At 58.5% G+C, this 21138-nt stretch overlaps 2 protein-coding genes across 3 annotated transcripts; both read left to right on the forward strand.

Moving 5' to 3' along the window:
* Positions 1-513: 513 nt before the first annotated feature.
* Positions 514-5542, forward strand: CDC34 (cell division cycle 34, ubiqiutin conjugating enzyme). Its single transcript, XM_066205879.1, has 5 exons — positions 514-785; positions 3433-3519; positions 4013-4110; positions 4439-4573; positions 4680-5542. Exons 1-5 carry the CDS (start codon positions 609-611, stop codon positions 4888-4890), a joined length of 708 nt encoding a protein of 235 aa, XP_066061976.1. The 5' UTR covers positions 514-608; the 3' UTR covers positions 4891-5542.
* Positions 5543-7819: 2277 nt separating this feature from the next.
* Positions 7820-19453, forward strand: BSG (basigin (Ok blood group)). Of its 2 annotated transcripts, XM_066205874.1 has the most exons (9): positions 7820-7941; positions 11861-12208; positions 13752-13908; positions 15137-15225; positions 15686-15813; positions 15961-16234; positions 18075-18099; positions 18408-18477; positions 18656-19453. In XM_066205874.1, the coding sequence occupies exons 1-8, from the start codon at positions 7869-7871 to the stop codon at positions 18463-18465; spliced, it is 1152 nt and encodes a 383-aa protein (XP_066061971.1). In that variant the 5' UTR covers positions 7820-7868; the 3' UTR covers positions 18466-18477; positions 18656-19453. The 2 variants fall into 2 exon arrangements, with proteins under 2 accessions (XP_066061971.1, XP_066061970.1); XM_066205873.1 differs by lacking the exon at positions 11861-12208 and having other exon boundaries at positions 7836-7941.
* Positions 19454-21138: the final 1685 nt, after the last annotated feature.

Here is a 21138-nt window from a genome sequence, read left to right on the forward strand (position 1 = left end):
CTGAGGCAAGCCCCGTGCTCAGGGGTTAGTGTTGGCAGCAGGTGCAGGACTGTGGAGCACCTGAGTGGAAGAGCCGGTGGGAGGATCCCCGCGGGCTCGGGATGTTGTGTTGGGCGGATGTCCTGCTCCCTGCAGGCAGGACGTGATGCTGGTCTGGGTGAGGCTGCGGGTGGCGGCTCCTGACGCAGGCACAGCTGACGGGATGTGACACAAAGGGACGTGCGAGCCGGGGATGCCAGAGGCATCGTTCCGCTTCTCCTGTTCCAGGTGCTGCCCTGAATCGTCACACAGGTGTGGCACCTGCAGGCTGGCCTGTGGCTGCGCTTCGGGCCGGGATTCCGTGTGCCGGGGAGCCCCGGGGCGGCTGCCGACCGCGGGATCCGCTCGGTATGACCGGGAGCGCTGGGGGCAGCGGCGGGGCCGCCCCGCCCACCGCCTGCCCCGCCCCGAGCTCTGATTGGTCAGCGACACCCGTGGGGGCGGTGCCCGCGGTGCCCACGCCCCTCACGGGACTACAGCCCCCGCCGTGCCCCGCGTGGCCCCGGTCCCGCCGCCCCCCCGTGCCCCGGAGCGGCCGCTGCGCCCCCCGAGAGCCCCGGTAGGCCGGCATGGCGCGGCCCCCCGTGCCCAGCTCGCAGAAGGCGCTGCTGCTGGAGCTGAAGGGGCTGCAGGAGGAGCCCGTGGAGGGGTTCCGGGTCGGGCTGGTGGACGAAGGGGACCTGTACACCTGGGACGTGGCCATCTTCGGCCCCCCGGACACCCACTACGAGGGCGGGTACTTCAAGGTGAGCGGCGGGGGCAGCGGGGAAGGCTCGGGGTGTGGGGGGAGATGGGGCTAGGGCGGGGGCGAAGGCAGAGCAGGCGCTGTCGGGGGATGTGCTGGGTGTTTTGGGAAGGAGTTTGGGAAGGGGTTGAGACCCTGTGGGGGGGGCTGGGGGTGAGGGAGGGTGTCCCGGGTGGGTGTGGGGGTCCGTGACAGCTGCTCTCGGCTCGTGGGCGTGTTGAGGGAGGGCTGGGTCTTTCACTGGACACCTGGGGGTCCCTGCGGCTTTGGAGTGGTCCTGGCAGGGAACTGGTGCACAGGTGGCTGCTGCCAAACTACCCAGGGCCACTTCGTTGTGAGGAGCATTCGCTTCCCTTGGGGGTTCTGCCTCAACTACCCCTCTACCCACCCCAGTCTGAGGGTGCAGGACAGCGGGCTCCAGGTCCCTGATATTCCCTCTCCTGGAGGGGATCCGAGGCATCACCACCAGACCAGAGGGAAGAGACAAAGGTCCGTCGAGTTCAGACAGAGAGAGCCCAGGGTGGGAGCAGGGAGCTGGGTTGGTCAGTGAGTGTCGTGGCTTGGTTTGGGGTTTGAGGTGGAAGGTGTTTGGTGGCCTGACTGCACAGTCCCCCCTCGACAGGATGTGTGTGTGCTCTTCTCAGGTGTTGTGCAACGTGGGGTAGCTGTTTTCTTCCTCTTTCTCATCCTCCCTCCTCCACTGAGCTCTTGTGTTTTCATCCTGTTGCTGTCAGGGTGGGGATGCACAGGGTGAGTCACCCAGAGTTAGCTGTGTTTGTTTTCCCCGGCTGGCAAAGCCGATGTTTCAGAGCCAGGTTTCATCTCTTCACTGGAGTTTTTTTTCCCCCCATAGCGTCTTGGCATGAGACCCTCTGAACTCTCATGCTTTCAGGCACTCGTGCTCCTGTTGTGTGCTTGAGAGCTTCCAAACTCGGCCCTGAGGGTGCTGGTGAGACTGTGCATAAGAGGAGAGCGGAGGGGCCGAGTCTTCTCCAGCCTGTGGGGGCACCAACCTGTTTGTACACGGCAGGGTGGGGTTGTTGCTGTCCAAGCCCCCTTTGGCATCGCTTTGCCTCGGCCGGTTTTTTTCTGATCCCCTCTGACACAACAAAGGGGATTATTCTGCGATGTTCAGCTGTTTGGCCAGAGCCCAGCATGGGGCCGAGTGTCACTGCCCTGCGCTCCACACACACAACATGGCCCCCACTGCACTTTTCCCTCTTCCCATCCCCTCTCCTGTGCCGCAGATCCAGTGTCTGGATTCTCTTGTGCATGAAATGAGGGAGCAAGAAGCGTTCAAGGAGTTGTCATGTTGAGTCTTGATCTGGAAGTTTGCTCCCAGGGCCTGGAAAGAGCTGAAAGCTGAATCAGTCACTAGGAAGTTGTGCAGCCACACAGGGAGAAGCTGCCCCCGTCCTCTTGGATTCCTGGTGCTGGTGGGTTGAGGCAGCAGCTCTGAGGACTGTGGGATGGTGCTGCAGGTCCCTGTGCCCCCTCAGGCTTCACTCTGAGATGGACAGATGGACCCTCTTAGCCCAATCTCAGCCCCACGGGTTTGGCAGCTGTGGGAGGAGCCGGTGGTGGCTGAGTGTCCCTGCTGGAGCCCTGGGCTGCAGCCTGAGCTTCATGTGATTTTATTTTTAGCCCCCAAGCTGTGCGCTGCGGCCAGTTTGGACTGGGTCTCTTCTCAGCAGTGACAGGCTATTTTTAGATTCGGTGTGTTCATTGGAGCACCAAACACCTGATGCTTCCTTCCCGTGAGCTCTGAAGGGTAAACAGCCTTTCCTCCAGTGGCACAGCCATGGTCTGTCCCTGACAGCAGCTCTGGGGGGTGACCCACACCCTCTGCCTGGCTCCGTGTGCTGCTGTGGGGTTTGTGCTGGGTTAGCACCCGTGGGCCCTTCTGGACAGGAGGGGATGGGCTGGGTGGGGGGCAAGGAGCTGCTGCTGGATGTCGCTGTTGACCTCGTTTCAGAGGGATGAGACACACTCTTTCAAGGAGCAAAAAAAGCTAAACTTTATTTTATACATCGCTTTTATATAGAGTTTTTTAAACCCTCCTGTGTCTGTCTTTTATTGGTCAGTAACAAGCTGTTACCCCGTAGTAATTGGTCAGTCTTGGACAAGGTGTCTACGTGCAAAAAAGGGTTGTTTGTGAGATACTGTTTTTGTTCTTTCGCTGAGACAGTTGGGATTGTTGAAACAGGTGCAAAGAAAACAGTCCTAATCTGCAGAATTCTTTTCCAGGAAAACAAGTTGTTTTTTGCCATTGCAGGCTCCTGTTTTCCTGAAGTGCTGTTAGCTTTCTCACAGCTATGTTGGACCAAGTCAGGATTCAGTCTGTGAGGCCCATAGAGGCCTAGTGTTGGCCACCAGAGCTGGTCAGAGCCCCTTTGCTCACCCCACTCTGTGTGATGAGAGGGTACCCCTGGGGCCAGTGTCCATCCTGCCCCTGGGGCCGGTGTCCCTCCTGCCTGTGGGGCCAGTGTCCTGCCCACAGAGCTGCCTGATGCAGAGGCTCTGTCCCAGCAGGCACCCAGCTGGGCTTGGCAGAGGTTCCTTTTTCTCTGAGCTGTCAGAAGCTCTGTGGTTTCCGTCCCTTCCTTCTCACAAGCTGGTGCTCACATCTCCTTATCGTTCCCTTGCAGGCTCGTCTCCGGTTTCCCATCGACTACCCCTACTCTCCCCCTGCCTTCAGGTTCCTAACCAAAATGTGGCACCCCAATATCTACGAGGTAGGTCCTCTGGGTCAGCGAGGAGGCTTGGACAGTCAGTGGACACGTGTGCCTCTATTGTGGTGGCACTGGATGCAAACGCCAGCCTTTGGCACTGGACACTCGGTGCCTTTGGTGATGAGTGCCTGGCACAGGGAACGCCGCTAATGAGCTCACGACAGCCCATTGCTGTCCCAGTGCAGGTTCCAGGTCAGCCAGGCTTTGCAGGCCTGATGGCTCCCATGCCTGGGGACATTGTGCCTATGCCAAGAGCGGCTGCAGAGCGAGCGACGTGCCTGGCCCTGGGGCCCACAGGGGCACAGCGTGCTGGGCATTGGGCAGCCTGACCTGTACGGTCCTGGCAGTCATGGGGGGCTTGTCCACTTTTCTGTCCCTCCTATGGGACTGAAGAGACAGCTGGGGTCACCTCACCTGGCTTCAGTCAAAGGGAAGAGCAAGCGAGGAGATCCTGGGGCAGCAGCTCCTGAGGATCCTATTTCTCTTGTGCTTTCAGACAGGTGATGTGTGCATCTCCATCCTCCACCCGCCCGTGGATGACCCGCAGAGCGGGGAGCTGCCATCGGAGCGCTGGAACCCCACCCAGAATGTGCGGTGAGGGCTGGGGGGACTGCGGGCAGGGATGGGAAGGTGGGAGGATGGGGACAGCCTCCTGCTCCCGAAGCCTGCAGGAGGTGCCAGGGGGCTGGTGAAGGCTCTCAGGCTGTTGGATTTGCTGAGAACAGCCAGAGCTTGTGTGTGGATGAGTGTAAGCCCAACAGCCCGCGCGCCGCTGTCCCCTGCCTGACCCGCTCCCCTTTGCTGGGACCTCTCTTGCTGTGGGCAGCACAAGGCTTTCCCATGGACAGAGTGGGGCTGCTGGCACTGCTGGGGTGCTGCTGACCCGCCTCAGCTCTGACCTGCTCATGTTTATCGATGCCAGGACCATTCTGCTGAGTGTGATCTCACTGCTGAATGAGCCCAACACGTTTTCCCCAGCCAACGTGGACGCCTCTGTGATGTACCGCAAATGGAAGGAGAGCAAAGGGAAGGACCGGGAGTACACGGACATCATCAGGTGCATGCGGAGCCTGGGCCTGGCAGTGCTGGGATCCTGTGGGACACGGGCTCTGGAGGGCTATGGTGCAGAGCTCTCTTCTCACCCCACACTTCTTGCCTTCCAGGAAGCAGGTGCTGGGCACCAAGGTGGACGCTGAGCGGGATGGAGTGAAGGTCCCCACCACACTGGCTGAGTACTGTGTGAAGACCAAGACTCCAGCCCCAGATGAGGGCTCAGACCTCTTTTATGATGACTATTATGAGGATGATGAGATGGAGGAGGAAGCAGAGAGCTGTTACGGTGATGAGGATGACTCCGGCAATGAGGAATCTTGATGGCCCTCTGGCTTTGCAAAACTTACTATAAACTCCTGAGGTTTACCTCAACTAGAACAAACTGGTTTGAATTTAGGATCTGTCAGCCCTGAAATTAACTCTCTACCTCGTGGGGAGACTGTTCTGCTGTTGCAAAGGAAATCCCATCGCTTGTCTTTGTAGGAAAAGATAACCCCCCTATTTTATAAACTTCCTGGGGGGCGGGTGGAGAGGGGAAGCTGTGTTGGGGCATTCACAAAGCCACAGAAACTGAGGTGCTGGTGGCTTTGCCTGGCTGAAGAGTGACAACCAGGCCTGGTGTTGGCTGCCCCTCATTTGGGGATGTTCAGCTTCTCTTCAGCCCCATGGGGTAGGAGCATTTGGGGGCCTTGTGGGGGTGGTGAGTGGTTGCTTTGGTGGGGGTGCAGCATGTGAGTGCTGTCTTGGCTTTCAACACCTTTTGGGGTTCACCCTGCAGCTATCTGGGCTGTCCCCATAGGACCCTTTTGCCTTCCCTGCCCGTGATGCTGGAGCTTGTCTGGCAGCCACCAGCACTGAGCGTGTGGGGATGGTCTGTTTGTGGTTTTTAACTAGCTGGGAGGGACGGGGTCATGCTGAGTATTTCTGCTTCTGGTATTTTTTGGACACTATTTAATAAAGTTCTTCCAGGGAAGGGTTGTGATGCATGGGTGAGGTTCTACCCGGTCTGTGCCCAGGCTACAAGGGGTTTGTGTCAGACGTGGACTGGCATGGAGCAGTGGGTGGATGGGCTGGCTGCTCTCCTGGGGCTGCAGGGCAGCTGTGGGTCTCACAGTAACCCTCTTTCCACCTTGCAGAGTGGGCAGGAGGTTCTGAGCAGGGTTGTCTCTGGTCTGGAGAGCACCTCTGCCCTTCCCAGGCAACATTCAGTGCCTCTTGCCCTGGAGCTGTGGCCAACACTCGGTGTCTGCCTGGGCCAAACCCTCCAGTGCTGCAAAGGGAAGGTGTTTGCCTTCTCCCTCTGCAGGCAGCAGACCTGCCTGGGCAGTGCCTGGCTGTGCTCAGTGGTAGCTGACGGGCACCCCATGGGTGCCCAGGGCCCTTGCAGCTGCTCTGATCGCAGTTGGGTGTGCCCTGAACCCGCAGTCCGGGGCCGGCTGGGACATGCGAGCTCCGGAGGCTGCGGGGAGTGGGGAGCTCCCAGCCCGGGGCGCTGCCGGCGCCTCCTCCGGTTGGGATGGGGTGAGCAGCCTCGGAGCCAGGGCAGGGACGAGACCCTGGCAAAGCGCCTGCCTGGGGCTCCTGCCCCTGCTGCACAAAGCTCGTCAGAGGGGTAATGAGCAAAATTTCCCTCGGCTGGAGTCGTGCAAATGGGATCAGGGCTTGAGTGACACCTGCGACTGCACGCGGCGAGGGCATGTGCTTTATTGCCTTAGGAAATGAGGCTAAAAGGTGAATAGGATTATTGTCGCTTTATTCAGGCCTGGCAAACGGCTTCCAAGGTCACCCGGGCGGCATGGAGCAGCAGCCCCGGCTGCTTGTTCACAGCCTCCTTCCTTTCCTGGGGGGCTGCTCTGTGCACCCCCATCGGCATGGCCATGCCCATGTGCCCTCCGCCTTCGCTGGCTCTTGGTGGCCAGTTCCCTCCCCAGTGCTGGATGCTGGAGGCCACACAGACCAGGACCAGCTCCTCAGCCTGCAGGTGCCATGGGCACCATACTCCACCGAATTTCTGCACTACAGCAGCCACATTTGCAAATCCCCCCAGTGCTGAGGGAGCCGGGCCAGTGGATGAGGGTGGGTGGGACATGGGGAAGAAAAGCTCTGGGATGAGTTGGCAGATCCCCGTGGAGAGCGTGGTGGGGATTGGCGCCTATGGCCCCATTGTTTTGGCTTTTCCTGCCCCCCTGCCCAGTACCCCCGGCCGTGAGTGCTCCAGCGTGCTCCATGGCTGACTCAGTCAAGAGTTCACTGCAGGGATGGAGGAGAGTTGGAGACAAAGCTGCTGTCCTGCAGAGGCCTCTTTGCCCCAGCTGCCTTGTTGGTTATTGCCTGCCCAGCCCCTTGGGCTTATCAGGCAGTTCCAGCTGGGCTGGAGCTGGAACTGGAAGCCCAGCACCCCCTGGCCCCACGGACTGCACTGTCCGGCTGAGAGCCCCGGGCCAAGTCCGTTCCCTGCACCTCGGGGCAGCCTTGACCGCGGGCTGTGGGCGCTGTGCCGAGGGCCGGAGGGGACTGTGGGACAAGGGCCCCGTGCAGCCGGCCAGGGCCGGGTGCGTGGGTCGGTTTGTCCTGGCAGCGGCCCCGCGGTGTCCGCAGGAGCCATTGTCTGTGCCGGGCTCCCTGCGCTGAGGAAGCGCTGCCCGGTTTCCTTCCCACACATCCCGCTGTGCGGGGGACCCGCAGGCGGCCTTGGCTCACCCCGTGTGGCCCCGGGAGCCCCCGGGAACGACCGTGTGCCTCCGGCACAGCCGTGCCGGCTGCCGGCCCTGTCCGGGGACCCGCCTGCCCGAGCACCCGCCGGCTCCCCCGTGACTCTGCCCACACTGCGCCCCGAGGAGCCACATGGGTTGGGGGCCGCGTGGGTTCCGGTGCTCCCCCCGGTGCGTGCGTGCCCCGGCTCGGCAGGGGCGGACACGTGCAGACCTGCTCGCCCCCCCACGTCCCTCCGCGGCCTCGGACCCGCCGGGGCAGCGGCGGCACCGGGGCCACCCCCGGGACCCTCAGCCCCGCCCTCAACGCGCGTCCCCATTGGCTGCCCCGGCCGGTGGGCGTGGCCTCGGCGGGACCGGCCCGAACCGGCTCTGCCCGCGGGGCCAAGGGAGACGAGAAGGCTCTCGGCGTGATCTTCTCTCTGATTGGCCGTGCCGGGGCAATGGGCGGGGCCCGAGGGGCGCAGCGCCATACGATTGGCTGACCGGAGGGGCGAAGGGGCGGGGGCCTCATCTGGCACCGCCTCCCCCCGGTGCCCCCGGTCGCGGTTATAGCGCGCGCGCGGCGCGGCGGGGGCGCGTGCGGAGATGGCGGCGGGAACGCGCGCGGTCCTGGCGCTGCTCGTCTTGTGCTCGATGGCCGCCGGCGCCGCGGGGACAAGTACGGACCGAACCGGGGCGGGTCGGGGTGGCTCCGGGCCGGGGGGGGGCTTCATTCGGGCGGCCCGGGGTGGCGGAGGGTTCGCGGGGGCCCACTGGGGGGTCCGTGAGGTGTTGGAACGGAGAAGTGTCCTGCGGGGGCTCCGAGCGGCCTTGGCGGAATCCCAGCCCCGCGGGTGGGCTCCGGGCCGGGTCCGGCAGCGGCAGGCGTGGGGGGAGGAGCGGCGGTGCGGGCGCCTGCGGCGGGGCACGTCCGCGGCGGGCGGGGCCGGGGCCGGGGGAACGGAGGCGCCCTGGGGCTACCGGGAGATGGCCGGGCCGGGCTGGGCTCCGCTCTGCCGTCGGGCAGTCCCGGGGCTCGGGCGGAGGATGCCCCGGCGCACCGCGTGCCCGCTCATATCTTTAACCGGAGGGGCGACGGGGTCTGGCGATGCTTTCAGCCGCGCTGGGTTGTTTTCTCCTTAGGAAAACCGAGGAGTTTGTTCCCCGCAGCCGCTTCTCCGGTTTCTGCGGCTGAGGAGCAGCAACGGGTCCCCGAGCTTTAAACCCTAAAGATGTTGAGGATAATCCCCGGGGCGGGAGCGGGTCCGGCAGCCCCCGGGGCGGGCACTTGAAGCTCTTCCCGCGGGGATGAGCGGGCTCTGCCCTGTGCTGGGGCTCCACCTTTCACCTGCTCAGGTTTTGGAGGAGCTGATGGCAAACCTGGCCGTGTTCTCCCCGCAGGACTCCGCAGCCTCTGGATCGGCCCTCGTGCACGAGGTGCAGATGGAAGAGGCTGGGTTTGGTCGCCAGTGGCAAGCAGCTGGTCCTGGCTGTTCGGTGTTTGGAATACTTAAACGATTTGTAGCCTGTTTGCGCTTAATTCAGCGTAGTAGAACCAAACCGTAAGAGCGAAGGCGAAAGAGTGGGAGGATCCTGGAAAACCAAAGTTTGTGCTCCAATAGTTTCTTTCTGCAGAATTGCATTTTAGTTCTGCAGGGCAGAGCCTCCTTCCGAACCTCACACTTATCACCTGGAGCTGCCCAGGTGGTTCTGGGGGCTTCCTGCCAGCACCCTCCACCCAGTGGGATGTGGAGGAGGCAGTTCCTGTCCTGGCTCTGAAAAGCCCTGGACGGACGAGCTGGCCCATCAGTTGTGTAATGCCCATGTCCTGCCTGGCCATGCCTGGGCTTGGTGTGGAGCTTTGCTGGTGCCTTGAGGGAGCAGAGTCGGGGCTGAGAAGTGGGGTTTGGCCTCTCAGCAGTGTTTGGGTTTGGCTTTATGGAGCAGGCTGGGTAGCAGTTCACCCCATGGAGCATAGGTCGGTGTGTGCCTGGACTCTGTGCCCTCGCGGGGAGGATCTCTTTGAGTTTGACCTGGCTGTGCAAAGCTTAAGGGCAGATTTTATCGCTATTTTAGATGGCAAAAAGTATTAGATCGTCACCCATCCTCTTCCCAAACCAAGAAACAACGGTCCCGCCAGGCAGGAACATGTACCCCATGGGACAGTGGGGCTCTGGCCAGGCTCAGCCACCCTGAGCACGTCTCACTGCTGTTGACACCCTGACGACTCCTCCCTCTGGGAGGGGGGGAGAGGTTGTTTTTAGTTTGAAGGTGACTCTGGAGAACGTTATCTGGTCTCTGCCTTCTCTGCTGTCCCGCTGGCTCAGATACCACACTGTGCCCGGGGAAGCATCTGGCTCAGCCCTGTGAGGAGCGTCTGGGTTTTGGGACCTGAGCCCCACTTGCAGCCCGTTGCCTTCTGGAAAATGTGGCAGCAGCCCTCATCGATCCAGTTGGTGCTGGCCATGCTCCCGTGCCTGGGGCTCGACAGGCGCCTTCCCCAGCCCAGAGAGCCCACAGCTGGGATTTCCTGCTCTCAGCTTTCTGGTGGGGACAGGGAGGACATTAATCCCACGGGAATTCAAATGGTACTTGCTGCTGCTGCTGCTGCTGCTTTGCTGGAGCCTTTTAACCTGTTTAAACTGCATGAGGTACCCTCTAACTCGGAGCAAATAACCTTGCACAGCTTATTTTGTCAGCATACAGTAATCACCTTGTAGCTGTAAAACCCTTGATCTTTACCAGCTCCCGCTTTAATTCGGGCCTCAGTTGGAGCAGACGGGCTGGTACAAGTGCTGTGGGCAGTTCCAGGGCTTGTCAGGGTTGGGAGTGTTTGATCACAGGCCTGTGGTGTGGAAAAACCCCTTCTTGGCATGCAGGTCAGTGGTTCTGGGGGTGGAACCCAGCTGATATCCCCATCCCATAATGTCTCTGGGTACCCCTGAACCTCCTGCTTGGTTAAAATTAGTGTCTGCCTTCTCCTAAGAGTGCCTTGGTCATCCCCCCATGGAGGGTCCTTTCTCTTTCAGCCATGCTTATCCTTTGAGACTTTCAAAGTTTTAGTAGGAAAAGCTAGTTTTTCCTTTGAAAAACCTGGAATGAATTTCTTTAGGAGTCAAGCTTAGCTTACAGGCTAACTTGTGTCTTTCTTGAGTTTGAGCAAACTTGGGTTTGTGACGCTGATTTGTTCCTACTCTCACAAAAAGCAGCCTTAGGATTTCACGTTAAAACATCTTCAGGCTTTCAAAATCCCCTAAAAGCTTCTCCTAAGCCCACTTCCTCTGTGCCTGTGCATCATGGTGCATCCATGGAGGATTGTGTATAGTCACAAAGTGCTTTTAACTGAACACATTAATTCCTGGAAGGTTCTTGGGGTGCGAGCTGCCTGTTAGTACAGGAAGGATGTGTCTCAAGCTCAACTCCTTCTTCTGAGACCTGACTGGGGCTGAGTCACGTAGTGATCTCAACCAGTGCCTGATGGCTTTTCCCGAAGTGGAGCTGCTGAGCCTCCCTTCCTGCCTGCCCTGGGAAGGGCTCCTGGGGCTGTGGCCACTGCCCCGTGCCTGCCCTGGAGCCCGAGGACATTTGGCAGCTCCGCTTCCTGCAGTGCATGGACCGACCTTTGGACTGGCTGATTCCAGCACTGAACCCTCCGGCCTCTGGCTGCAAGGGCAGAGTGAAAAATACCCAAATTCCAGCCTGCAGCTGCTGCCCGTGCCTCTGGCCTGTTTGTTGCCAGTTCAGCTCTGCAGGCTGGTCTTGCCCGAGATGAAAAATCAGATTTCACTGTTAGTATGACAACAAATTTACACGTTTCCTTGGCTGGCTCGTGGCATCTTGCGGGCTGCAAGACTTTCCTCCTCCCCCAAGAAAGTTCTTACCTCGGGGTTGTGCTCAGGAGTTCCTGCTGGGCACCTTGGGGGGCTGAGGGATGGAACAAGGGTGTGGGCAGGCGAGGGGCCAGTGCGTGTGGCCAGTACATGTGGCTGTGCCTCGGTGCAGCCAGGGGGGGCCTGGGCCCCAGCCAGCTCCGAATTACGGCCAGGCAGCCCGGGGCTGTGCAGTGAGGGGGAACAGACACGTTCCTCCTGGGGCCGCAGGGGCACAGTGAAGCCCTTTTCCCGTTGCAGTTGTCTTAATCAAAGTGGCTGGGAGGGGGCTCAGTGTCCCCAGCCTTCCATGGTGATGTGACCTGTGCAGCACCTTTGCCAGAGCACAGGCTGGGGGACGTGGGGGCTGTGTAAGCCCTTGAAACACAAATAGGGTTTTCATTCTGAACTGCAAACGCTGGGGGCCAGAGAGGGGCCTTGGGCTGTCCCTCACAGCAGGCGGGCGATGCCAGGGGCATCCAGTTTGGATGGTGGCACACGCTGGGTGCTGGTTTTGCAGCGGAGCCGCAGGAGATACAAAATGCAAGCGAACAGCCCTGTCTGAGCCAGGCAGAGTTCAGAGTGTGGAGGGGAGGGAGGGAAGACTGTGTTGATCAGGAGACAGCGTGCAGCCTCTTCTCAGTCGCTGAGAGTTATTTTTTTTTGCTTCTGGAAGGTGAATTCTTGCTTTGCACTAACACTTTGCACTAATACCTGTTCAACTCATAGCTGGTTTTATAAAGTCACCGCTGTCTCAAAAGAGACTGACTCAGGACAGCGTGGAGTTGTACTGCGAGGCGATTGGCAATCCCATCCCTGAGATCCAGTGGTGGTTTGAGGGCAACGACCCCAATGAGACCTATGCTCAGCTCTGGGATGGCGCACGGCAGGACCGTGTCAAAATCAACGCCACCTACAACCTGCACTCTACCAGCACCATCTCCATCGCAAACCTCACGGGCGACGACTCGGGCATGTATGAGTGCCGGGCCAGCAACGACCCCGACCGCAACCACTTGTCGAAGAGCCCCAAAGTCAAGTGGATCCGTTCCCAGGCGAACGTTTTTGTCATCGAACGTGAGTGGCCACACCGAGGCCTTGGCACTTGCTCGGACACCGGTGTCTTGAGTCTCCTGCCATGCTCACCCCTGCACCTGTGTCCTGTGGCTCCCGAAAGCTCCCCCCACCCTCCCACCCCAGCTGTAGAACTGAGAGACTCCCACCCTCTGTCAATCTCCCCACCACCTGTGACTTGACCCGGAATGGCCCTGCTCAAAAAGGGTTGTGGCTTCCCAACCAATTCGCCCTCCGGCAAATCCCGCGCCTTTTCCGGAGCCAAAGAACCTGGAACCTGCCGCTTATTCCCGAGCGCCTCCGAGCCCTGGTGCTGGCTGCAGAATTGAGCCTTGATTCTGTGGTCGACTCTGCCCTAACCACCACTGACCAGCGGCCCTTCCCTGCGGCTCGTACAGCTCCCACTCCTTCCAGCAGCCCTGCTTTGAGCTCGCTTCCGTGCTGGTGAACCCAGACTGTTGGGGGAAAAACAAATCTTGCTTTTGAGGTCTGAGATTGCAACCGTTTTTGAAATGGCCGTGTCTGTGTGACACTTGAGTGTGATGTCGTTGCTTGTCCTGTGGACGTGGCCGGGTTCCCTCTCTCAGAGCGGGCAGGCGAACGCCGGAGCGCCCAGGCTGCTTCCACTGATAGAAACCTTGGGAGGGAGATTAAAATCCTGCTGAGGTCTCCCCATGAATGCTGGAGTTAGGAGAGCTGCCTTTTCAGCAGAAATGTGCTATGGAGTACAGAACTCCAGCAGAACCCTTCTTCCAGTGGAATTTGGATAGGAGGAAAAGCGAAGCGCCTGGGTCCTTCCGAGGGATGGAGATGGGGTGGGAGGGTAGGGACCGTAGGTGCACTGGGGCTGTGCCATGGTGCTGCTGATGGCAGCTGCCTTCTCGGACAGCCTCCTACAAGTAGAAATGCCTGAGTCATCTTAGGTTGCATAATTTACTGCTGCCTGGCACATCGAGGTCCAGGACCTCTCGGAGTCACGGCTCTGTGTTCTCCCTGGAGTTGTTCTAACTGAACCCTTTGGGCTGCCTCAGGTGACGCACGTATTGCTGCCACATGATCTTGCCTGCTCCCCCTCACCACAGAGGGTCCTGGCTGCCCTCTGTGCTACCTGGAGGTGTCTGAAGCTGCTCAGGTGCTGGGAGGTGTTGACACACGAGTGCTGTGGCGGCTCACAGCAGCAGAGAGCCGTGCTCTGCCCTTCAGAGTGACCTTTTCCATTGCTTATTGAGCACTGGGCTCTGCCGGGGCTGCACCCGTGGTAGGGACAGCGAAGATTCGAGTGATGCAGGACACAGCAGCCATCCTACTCGTGGGGGGAGCAGCTGCAGGGCCAGCGTGGCCATCCCAGGTCCACTCAGGCCTGGTCAGCTGGCATTGGGGACTCTCTGGTGCTGGCACGGTCAGGTCTGGTAGGGAACTGTGTGAAGGTAAGTGGAAGCTGGGAATAGAGACAAGGAGCTGTGGGGTTTGCGTTGCAGGTTCTTGGGCACCACGTCAGCTCTGCCATACCCCGGGTTAACTTGAATCCAATTCTTTATGAATGCAGGTCCAGAAATTACTGCTCAGGTCACTGAGAGTTCTGGCAAGCTGATCCTCAGCTGTAACATGTCTGCACCATACCCCACCATCACGGGCCACAAGTGGATTCACAAGGAGAAGGTCGTGGACCAGGACGAGAACGCGGGTGCTTTCACCAGCTACACGTGAGTGTCAGAGCAAGGTCAGAACCTGAGCACGGCCAGGTTTTGTTCCCAGAAAGCAGCTGGTGTTTGCTGTCAGCTGGAACGCTGAGTTCCTGCAGCCCTGCTGATGCGGTGGAGTTTTGGGACTGTGGAGCATAAGATGAGTTTGACGGAGTTTTGGTAAGGCCCAACACTCCTTTATGGGGAGGAGGAGAGCAAGAAGGAGGAGGAATGGGCAGTTTTGTGCCACAAATACCCTCTTAGAAAAAGATTTCCTGGTTTTAAGCAGGCGTTCAGCTGGACTCTGGTTATTCAGTTTTCCAGAGCTGTTCCTCCAGAGCTTTGAAGGAACCCTGCTCTGGGCAGGCCACCAGCTCTCCGCTCCCCGTGCGTGGAGCGAGAGGCTCCAGTGCATGTTATCTCTCCTTGGGGCTTTATGTCCCTTCCCAGAATCTAGCCATTCTCCCAGAAGGAGCTGGGAGCTGTGGTGGGCCATGGTCCATGCTGGGTCAATACCGACGTTATTGTGGTAGTGCAGTGAGCTTTCCTTTCTGATTACAGTCAGGCCTGGCTGGCTCTGACCCAGCAGCTGTGGAGGCATCATGTCCCTTTGTATGGCAGTGCCGACGTGCCTGTCTCCCCATAGCAACAGGGAGCTGAACAAGGATTAAAGTATTTATAACCCAGCCTCCCTCGCGTGACCTCAATTCCTCAGCTGAGTGGTTTTTGGAAGTGGGAAGCGCCGTGCATGGCAGAACTAACAAACAGCCCCTTGTCCCAGGGCAGCCATGGGACAAACTCTGTGGGCCCCTTCCCTCGAGTGGGTATTACTGAGCAGCAGAATGGGATGTTTGTTGCAGGGCTGCCTAATCCACTAAATCTCATTGCAGCAGCTTTACGGGAAGGAGAATGCGAGAGTTTTCCTCTATGCGGGGATCAATCCAGAGCAGCCTGGCCTGGGTGATCTTTGCCACTGCTTTGCCCTGTGTTTCATTGAGCTGGAACAGCGATCACTGACTTGTCAGACATGGTGCACATGAAACCCTCTTCTGCCACCCTCAGTGTGTGAGGAGAGTGGAGAGTTGGGTTGCTGTAGGTACACAGTGCAGCATAAATATTCTGCTGGAATGGGGGAAATTTGCTGTGGAGGAGGCTGCTGATGCTTCTGGGTGTCTGATTCCGTGAGTCTGGAGGTCGGTGTCTCTGGATAAGTTATGCTGGGTGCTTACCTGAATCCTGTTTTTGGTAGAATCGATGGGAAGAGGGAGGAGCACTCTGGCGTCTACGAGTGCGTCTTCGAAGCAAACCCGCAGATAAGAGGACAAGTGAATATCTCTGGTAATTTATCTGTTTGCTCCTGGGCTCTGAGGAGGGGCATGGGGAAGCTGTGACCTCCTGAATGCTTTGCTGGGGTGTCTTTTCAGCTGGTTGAAAAGCTGCTCACAGCCCTCGTGTGGCTGCAGGGCTCTGCTCTCTGAGAGGCAGCGCCGTTATCAGGCCATTGCAGTGTCTGCAGGGTCAGCCCTGAGATCCTGCATTAAACCAGCCTTCCGTGGGCATGTTCCCACGGGAATAATGGACAGAGGGGATAATACCTCCTGGACAAATCTGTTTGAGCCTTTCCTGAAGCAGCTTGATGCACTTTCCTCTTTGAAAATGCCGAACTAGTGAGAGGAACAGCCTGGCTGAGGTTTTGGGGTAGCTGATTCTGGTGAGGTGGGCTGCAGGAAACGCAAATCTATGTGATTTCTATAATGAGATGTCCACGTTTTGGTTTTTTTTTTTTCCTCTTGCCTAGTTGCCCCTCAGGTGACAGCATACAAGAAGTCGGAGCATGGGAATGAGGGGGACACGGGTGTGCTGGTCTGCAAGAATCCCTCTTTCCCCGCTGTCACCACTTGGTCCTGGTCCAAACATGGTCATGGGGTAAGAGCTGTGGTTTGCTCCTTCTCCCCTGCTGCACAGTCCTTGTGCCACCAGAATAGTTTCAAAGCTCAGTGCTCCTCAAGAAGGGATTTGTGTGGCGGTCAGTCAGCACTGCCATGAGATCCCTCTTCTTCCTCTTCCCTCCAGGCCCTGGAGAACGCCTCTGGCCGATACATCATCAAGTCCAGCGGCAACAAGACAGAGCTGCGCATCCTTAAACTGGACATTGAGCAGGACACAGGCGACTATTTCTGCAATGGCACCAACTCCTACGGCACGGGGAACGACAAGGTGAACCTGCGCGTCCGCAGCCGCCTGGCAGCGCTCTGGCCCTTCCTGGGCATCGTGGCAGAAGTCCTCGTTCTTGTCACCATCATCTTCATCTATGAGAAGAGGAGGAAGCCAGATGAGGTTCCTGACGGTAAGAGGCACCTGGGTTGGAATCTGTCTGGGGAGATGAAGTCATTTGCAGGGTGCAGCAGGATGGGCTTGTAGGGAGTTCTAAGATTCCTTTCTCAGAGGAGGGGTGCTTGAGAAACCAGTCTGTAGCATGCCACTTCAGCTGTGAAGCTGACCGTTCTGCAGTGAGATCTGGAGCAACAGAGGATTCTGTGCAGGTCAGCCTGATCCTTTGTCTCACCAGTTCCTCTGCTCTTTGCTCAAGTGCTTCCATTGAGTGTCTCCAGGGCTGGATTTGCTCTGGCAGCTCCCACTCTGGACGAGGTGGTTTGTAAATAAGTACTGGAGCTTTTGTGGTGCTGCAGAACTGGGAGGGACTGTGTCAGTGGCTCTGCAAGACCAGGTTCAGCTTAACTTGTGTTCAGTTCAGGATGTTTTGGGTCATCAGATCCGAACATCCTGGATCTCAAAGACCCTGTACTATCTTTAATCTGTTCTGGAAGCACCAGCTCCTCCCTTTCCTTATCTGTGAGGATCTGCATTGTGTCAGCTCACGGCCTCCTTTATCTGATGCTGTTAACAATGCGGTGTGAATGCTCTGTATCCTTCCTGCCTGGGATCCTGCAGGGCCCCTGGCCCCCTGCGAGGAGCAGGCTCAGTAGAGGTGCAGCAGCGGGGCTAAAGGTCAGATGCCTCCCCTGGTTGCTGGGCTTGGAATTCCACTCGAGGCAGTTTCACAAGCAGGTGTTCTGCCCTCTGACACCCCTGGCTGGAAGGCAGGTGCTGTCTTAAAGATGTTGTAGCTGCATCTCCCAGCAAAAACACCGTGTGATCTGGTTTGTGATGGCATCAGTCCAGGTCTGTGGGGTGCTGACCTGACAGAGCTGTAGCAGATGATTTAACAGACTGGTGAATGTGCTGAAATGTCCTGGTGCTCCTTGGCAAGAGGAGCTCAAGTTCCCAAGTGCTCATGGATGAGGATACAGCATCACACCCCTGCAGTAGACACACATGGCTTTACACTTCCCTGGTATAAAGTGGTTCTTTCTGCCCCAAAGTCTCTGTAGCTTTGCCCCTCCCTAAAGGTGACAGTGAGGCCTCTCTGAGCCAGTTCTCCCCAGTACTTCCTGTGCACTGGATGCTCCTGTCACCTGGGATGGGGTGGGGACAGTCTGGCCTGTCTTTGGGGTGATATCCTTGCTGGTGTTACCTGTCCACTCTTCCTTTCTCTGCTGCTGGGTGCCACCTCACATGGTAAGTACAAGGTAGTTCCAGCCATGTGTCTGCCTCCGTCCTCTCACCAGCTGTGAGCAGATCCTGGTGCCCAGGGCAGCCCCAGTGCCCAGAGCATGGGACTCGGGGAGCCAGGGCTGGAGAGGAGGTGATGGGGAGCAAAGGAGACAACTGGGAGCCTCCCGTTGGGAGCTGGGAGATCTCAGGGAGCTGGTGAAAGGCTGCGGGGTTTGGCACGTGTTGGCAGAGGTGTTTCCTTAGCTGTGCTGCTCAGAATGTGGTGTGCAGTGTTTGTTTTGATATCACAACGTGTGGGGAGGGAGAAGGGCTTCCTGCTGCTGCTGCTTAAAGTCCTCATTCCTGGAACATCCTGTTTGGCTTCCCCTTTACCTGCTGTGAGTGTGCTGGGATCTGGGAGCCATCCCAAGTCCTGGTGCCGTGGTGGCGAGCACCAGGAGATGGATCAGGGCACCCGAGGAGCTCTGCCCTCCCCAGTTTTAAGTGGTGGTGGAATGGCTGCCTGGAATGCAGTTCCCACTGCTTTAACAGGAGGCAGAGGTCACTTTGGATGCCTTCTTCCCTGACTGTTTGTTTCTTGTTTCTCTTTCTGTGCTGTCCTGAATGGGAAGATGATGATGGAGGCTCTGCACCACTGTGAGTACCTTGCCTCTTCCTGTTTAGGCACATTTGTACTGGTAGATCTCATCCAGCCAGGGAATCTGCTGCAAAGATAAAAGCTTTATGCAAAGATAAAAGCTGGCTGGTGGGGGGGGAGATGTTCCCCTGTGGTTTATTTGATGTCCCCACGTGTATACCTGGGGTGGCACCAGTGTCTGACCCTGCTCTGGGATTCGATCTCCTGCACCCTCTGCTTGAACCTGAATTACATTAATGGGTGAGGGGTGGTGGTGCGGGGGGGACTTTCTGCTCTCCCTCTCCTCATACCCCTTCTCCCTTCCCAGGAAGAGCAATGCCACAAACCACAAGGACAAGAACGTCCGCCAGAGAAATGCAAACTAAGAGCAGGGCCAGGTGAGTGCCAGGGCAGAACCTGGAGCAAGAGCTGCAGCATCTCAGTCTGCTGAGGGTCTCTGGGAGAAGCCAGAGGCTCTTCTGGCCCAGCATGGGCTCCACCAGCCCCTTCCAGCCCAATGCAGCTGTACTGGTGCAACAGGGTTTATCTAACTGGCTTTTCTTTCTCTCCTGCCAGGTGATGAGAAGATGAAGAAGTCGTCTGGACAATTTTGTTTTCTTTTAATTTTTTGGTAAAATAGCACCATGGAATATTCTAGTGCGTCCTTGCGATTCAGTTACTTCACTTTCTAAGGAAACTTAAGTTGTAGAATATAAAATACACATTTTTTTTTTTTTTTTTTTTTTTAAAGAAGAGTCGTGGGAGGGTTTTTCTACCTGTAAATGTAAATCCTTTGTTCCTGGTAGTCTAGGTCTCTGGCTGTCTCTGTCCTAGATTATTTCATGTTGGTACAGAGTGGGGAGGGGGAGTGGGAGTGCAGCTGTGTCCCACCTGCTTAGGGGATGAGGGAGGAGCTGCTTTGGTGGCTGTTGGGAGATGACCTGATCTGACCAGAGGGTTCAGGAAGGGGTTCTGTGTCTTTCCCAGTGCGTCACCAGGAGCAAGGCTGCACCTTTCCCTGGCAAAGGGCTCCTTCCCGGCATGTCTGGCAGATTCCCAGTCAGCTCCTGCTGAGCTGCTCTTGGTTACTCTGAAACAGGCAGCCAGGATGCTGGATAAATGATTGCTGTAACTTATTCCATGGGTTGTTCATGTCTCTGCAGTGGGGAGGGGCAGGGTGAGCCGGGGCTGGGGGTGGTTTTAAGGTTTAACAGTGTGTGCTTGTGCTTGAGCCATCGGGGTGTGTGCGTGACGTGGGGGCTTGTGAGCAGACAAGTGCTCAGGGGAGTCTAACACCTTTACTGCTGGGTAGCATTGAACTGTTCCATCTGTTAACACTTCACAAATAAAGATGATTCCTCTCTCTTTTTTCCACCTCTGGACTCTGGTCTCTTCCCTCCGGCCCGCCTGACCCTCTGGCTCCAGAACACGATGCTGTGTCTGGGTTTGGTGCCAGCTCTGGCTGCCCTCTAATTGCTGAGGAGATTCAGCTCGACGGGTGTAAAAGCCTTCATGGAGGGAGGGGTGTTCCCTGCTCTGCAGAGCCCGGAGGAGCCCGGGGCCCTGGGCCACACTGACCTGTATGGGACAGTCTCTTCCTCAGGTCTTGTGGCTGTGGGGTCAGGGATCAGCCCCAGCCTTGAGGAGCCCTCACAGGCCCTGCTCTTCCTGTGTCTCACACTTCTCTAAGCAGGTTTTCTAGGTTGGTTTGTTTTCTTTATGGTTGGAGAGAGCAAAGGTGTGGGACATTTGTGCACAGAGCAGGGCCCGGGGGCCAGGACAGGATCTGGGGGGGAGTCCCTTCTCTGCTGGCAGCCCTGAGGGGGCTTCTGACAGCATTCCTGGCCCTGGAGTGAGGCAGTAGAGTCCATGGGCTGAAGAGAAGCTACCCTGTGCTCCCAGCTGGCCTAAGGTGCCCCTGCCTGCTTCATTCTGGGCACATGACTGAACCTTGCTCTGTAGCCAGATGCTTGTCCCTATTTGGGATAGGACAAAGGGGGAGCGTGGCTGTGGTGGCCACCCTGTGCCCAGAGAGGTGGTGGCAGTGCTGACAGCCTGGTGCTGTGGTGGCTGGGTCCCTCCTGCCAGTGCCTCCGCCTTGCTGTCCCATCACAGCGAGGGCAGCATGGCTCTGTGCCGTGTAAATGGGTTACGCAAGGCTTTCACACTCCCAGCCGTGCGCCGTCCTGGTGAAAAATCAATGCATGGTTTAATTTCCTTTATGAGGATTATGGGTCCTGTCTGACCCTGCTCGGAGCTGCAGCACCAAGTACCACTTGCACCTTTTGTTTGGCTGGGCAGGGACAGGGGAACAACAGCAGGGGATGGAGCTGGTGTCTTGCTGCTCTGGGCTGCGTTGCAGTTGTCCTTGTGAGCTGTGCCACAGCCCTGCCATAGCCCAGGGGCTGCCACACCGAGCCTTGGGCAGGGATGGCACAGAGGTGCCCCATCGTGTTCCAGAGAGAGAGAGAGAGCGGGTGCTCCGAGCTCCACGGGGACCCTGCGCCGCCCCTGCTTCCCGAAGCCTCAGGGTGAGCCCTGAGCTGCTCCCTCCCTTCTTGGCCCCGGCATCTCCAGCCTCCCGTTCAGGTTAAGCTGGATCAGTGTCTCCATGGGCTGGGGGCAGCTGAGGGGCAGCAATGTCCTGCCCCGGGAACGGTTTGGAGACAAGGGCTGCTCTTGGAGGCTGCCGTGCCAAGCCCGGGGTGTGAAGTTGCAGAACGAGGCCGCTGGGTCCGCAGCGCGAATTTTGGGGTGTCTCCTGCGCTGGGGCTCAGTGCAGGGCCCGCGGCTGTTGGTGCCCGTTCCGGGCACGGCGCTGGCTCCGCCGTGGCCGCGGGACGCGCTCGGGTGCGGTTCTGTCCCGTGGCACCAGGTGGTGCCACCGCCGCGGCCGCGCTCCCCGCGCCGCCCGTGACCCGACGGGGCTCGCCCAGAGCCGCGGGCTCCGTGGCCGGCTGCTCAGGGGTGCTCGGGGCGCACCCGGGCTGTTCTCTCCGGCGAGCCCCGGCACCTCGCAGCCGGAGGAGCCCGTTCCCGTGGCAGAGGGCAGGAGGTGC

Source organism: Chamaea fasciata, unplaced genomic scaffold, assembly GCF_029207755.1.
Source record: "Chamaea fasciata isolate MVZ Bird 193981 ecotype frontalis unplaced genomic scaffold, bChaFas1.0.hap1 SCAF_28, whole genome shotgun sequence".
NCBI lineage: Eukaryota > Metazoa > Chordata > Aves > Passeriformes > Sylviidae > Chamaea > Chamaea fasciata.

Excerpts from the sequence above, each read along its gene's own strand:
- CDC34 (XM_066205879.1), top strand. The coding sequence starts at position 609 with ATGGCGCGGCCCCCCGTGCCCAGCTCGCAGAAGGCGCTGCTGCTGGAG. Across the intron at positions 4,111-4,438 it reads AACCCCACCCAGAATGTGCG|GACCATTCTGCTGAGTGTGA; the intron begins GTGAGGGCTGGG and ends TATCGATGCCAG. Across the intron at positions 4,574-4,679 it reads GAGTACACGGACATCATCAG|GAAGCAGGTGCTGGGCACCA; the intron begins GTGCATGCGGAG and ends CTTGCCTTCCAG.
- BSG (XM_066205874.1), top strand. The coding sequence starts at position 7,869 with ATGGCGGCGGGAACGCGCGCGGTCCTGGCGCTGCTCGTCTTGTGCTCG. Across the intron at positions 12,209-13,751 it reads GAACGTTTTTGTCATCGAAC|GTCCAGAAATTACTGCTCAG; the intron begins GTGAGTGGCCAC and ends TTATGAATGCAG. Across the intron at positions 13,909-15,136 it reads GGTGCTTTCACCAGCTACAC|AATCGATGGGAAGAGGGAGG; the intron begins GTGAGTGTCAGA and ends TGTTTTTGGTAG.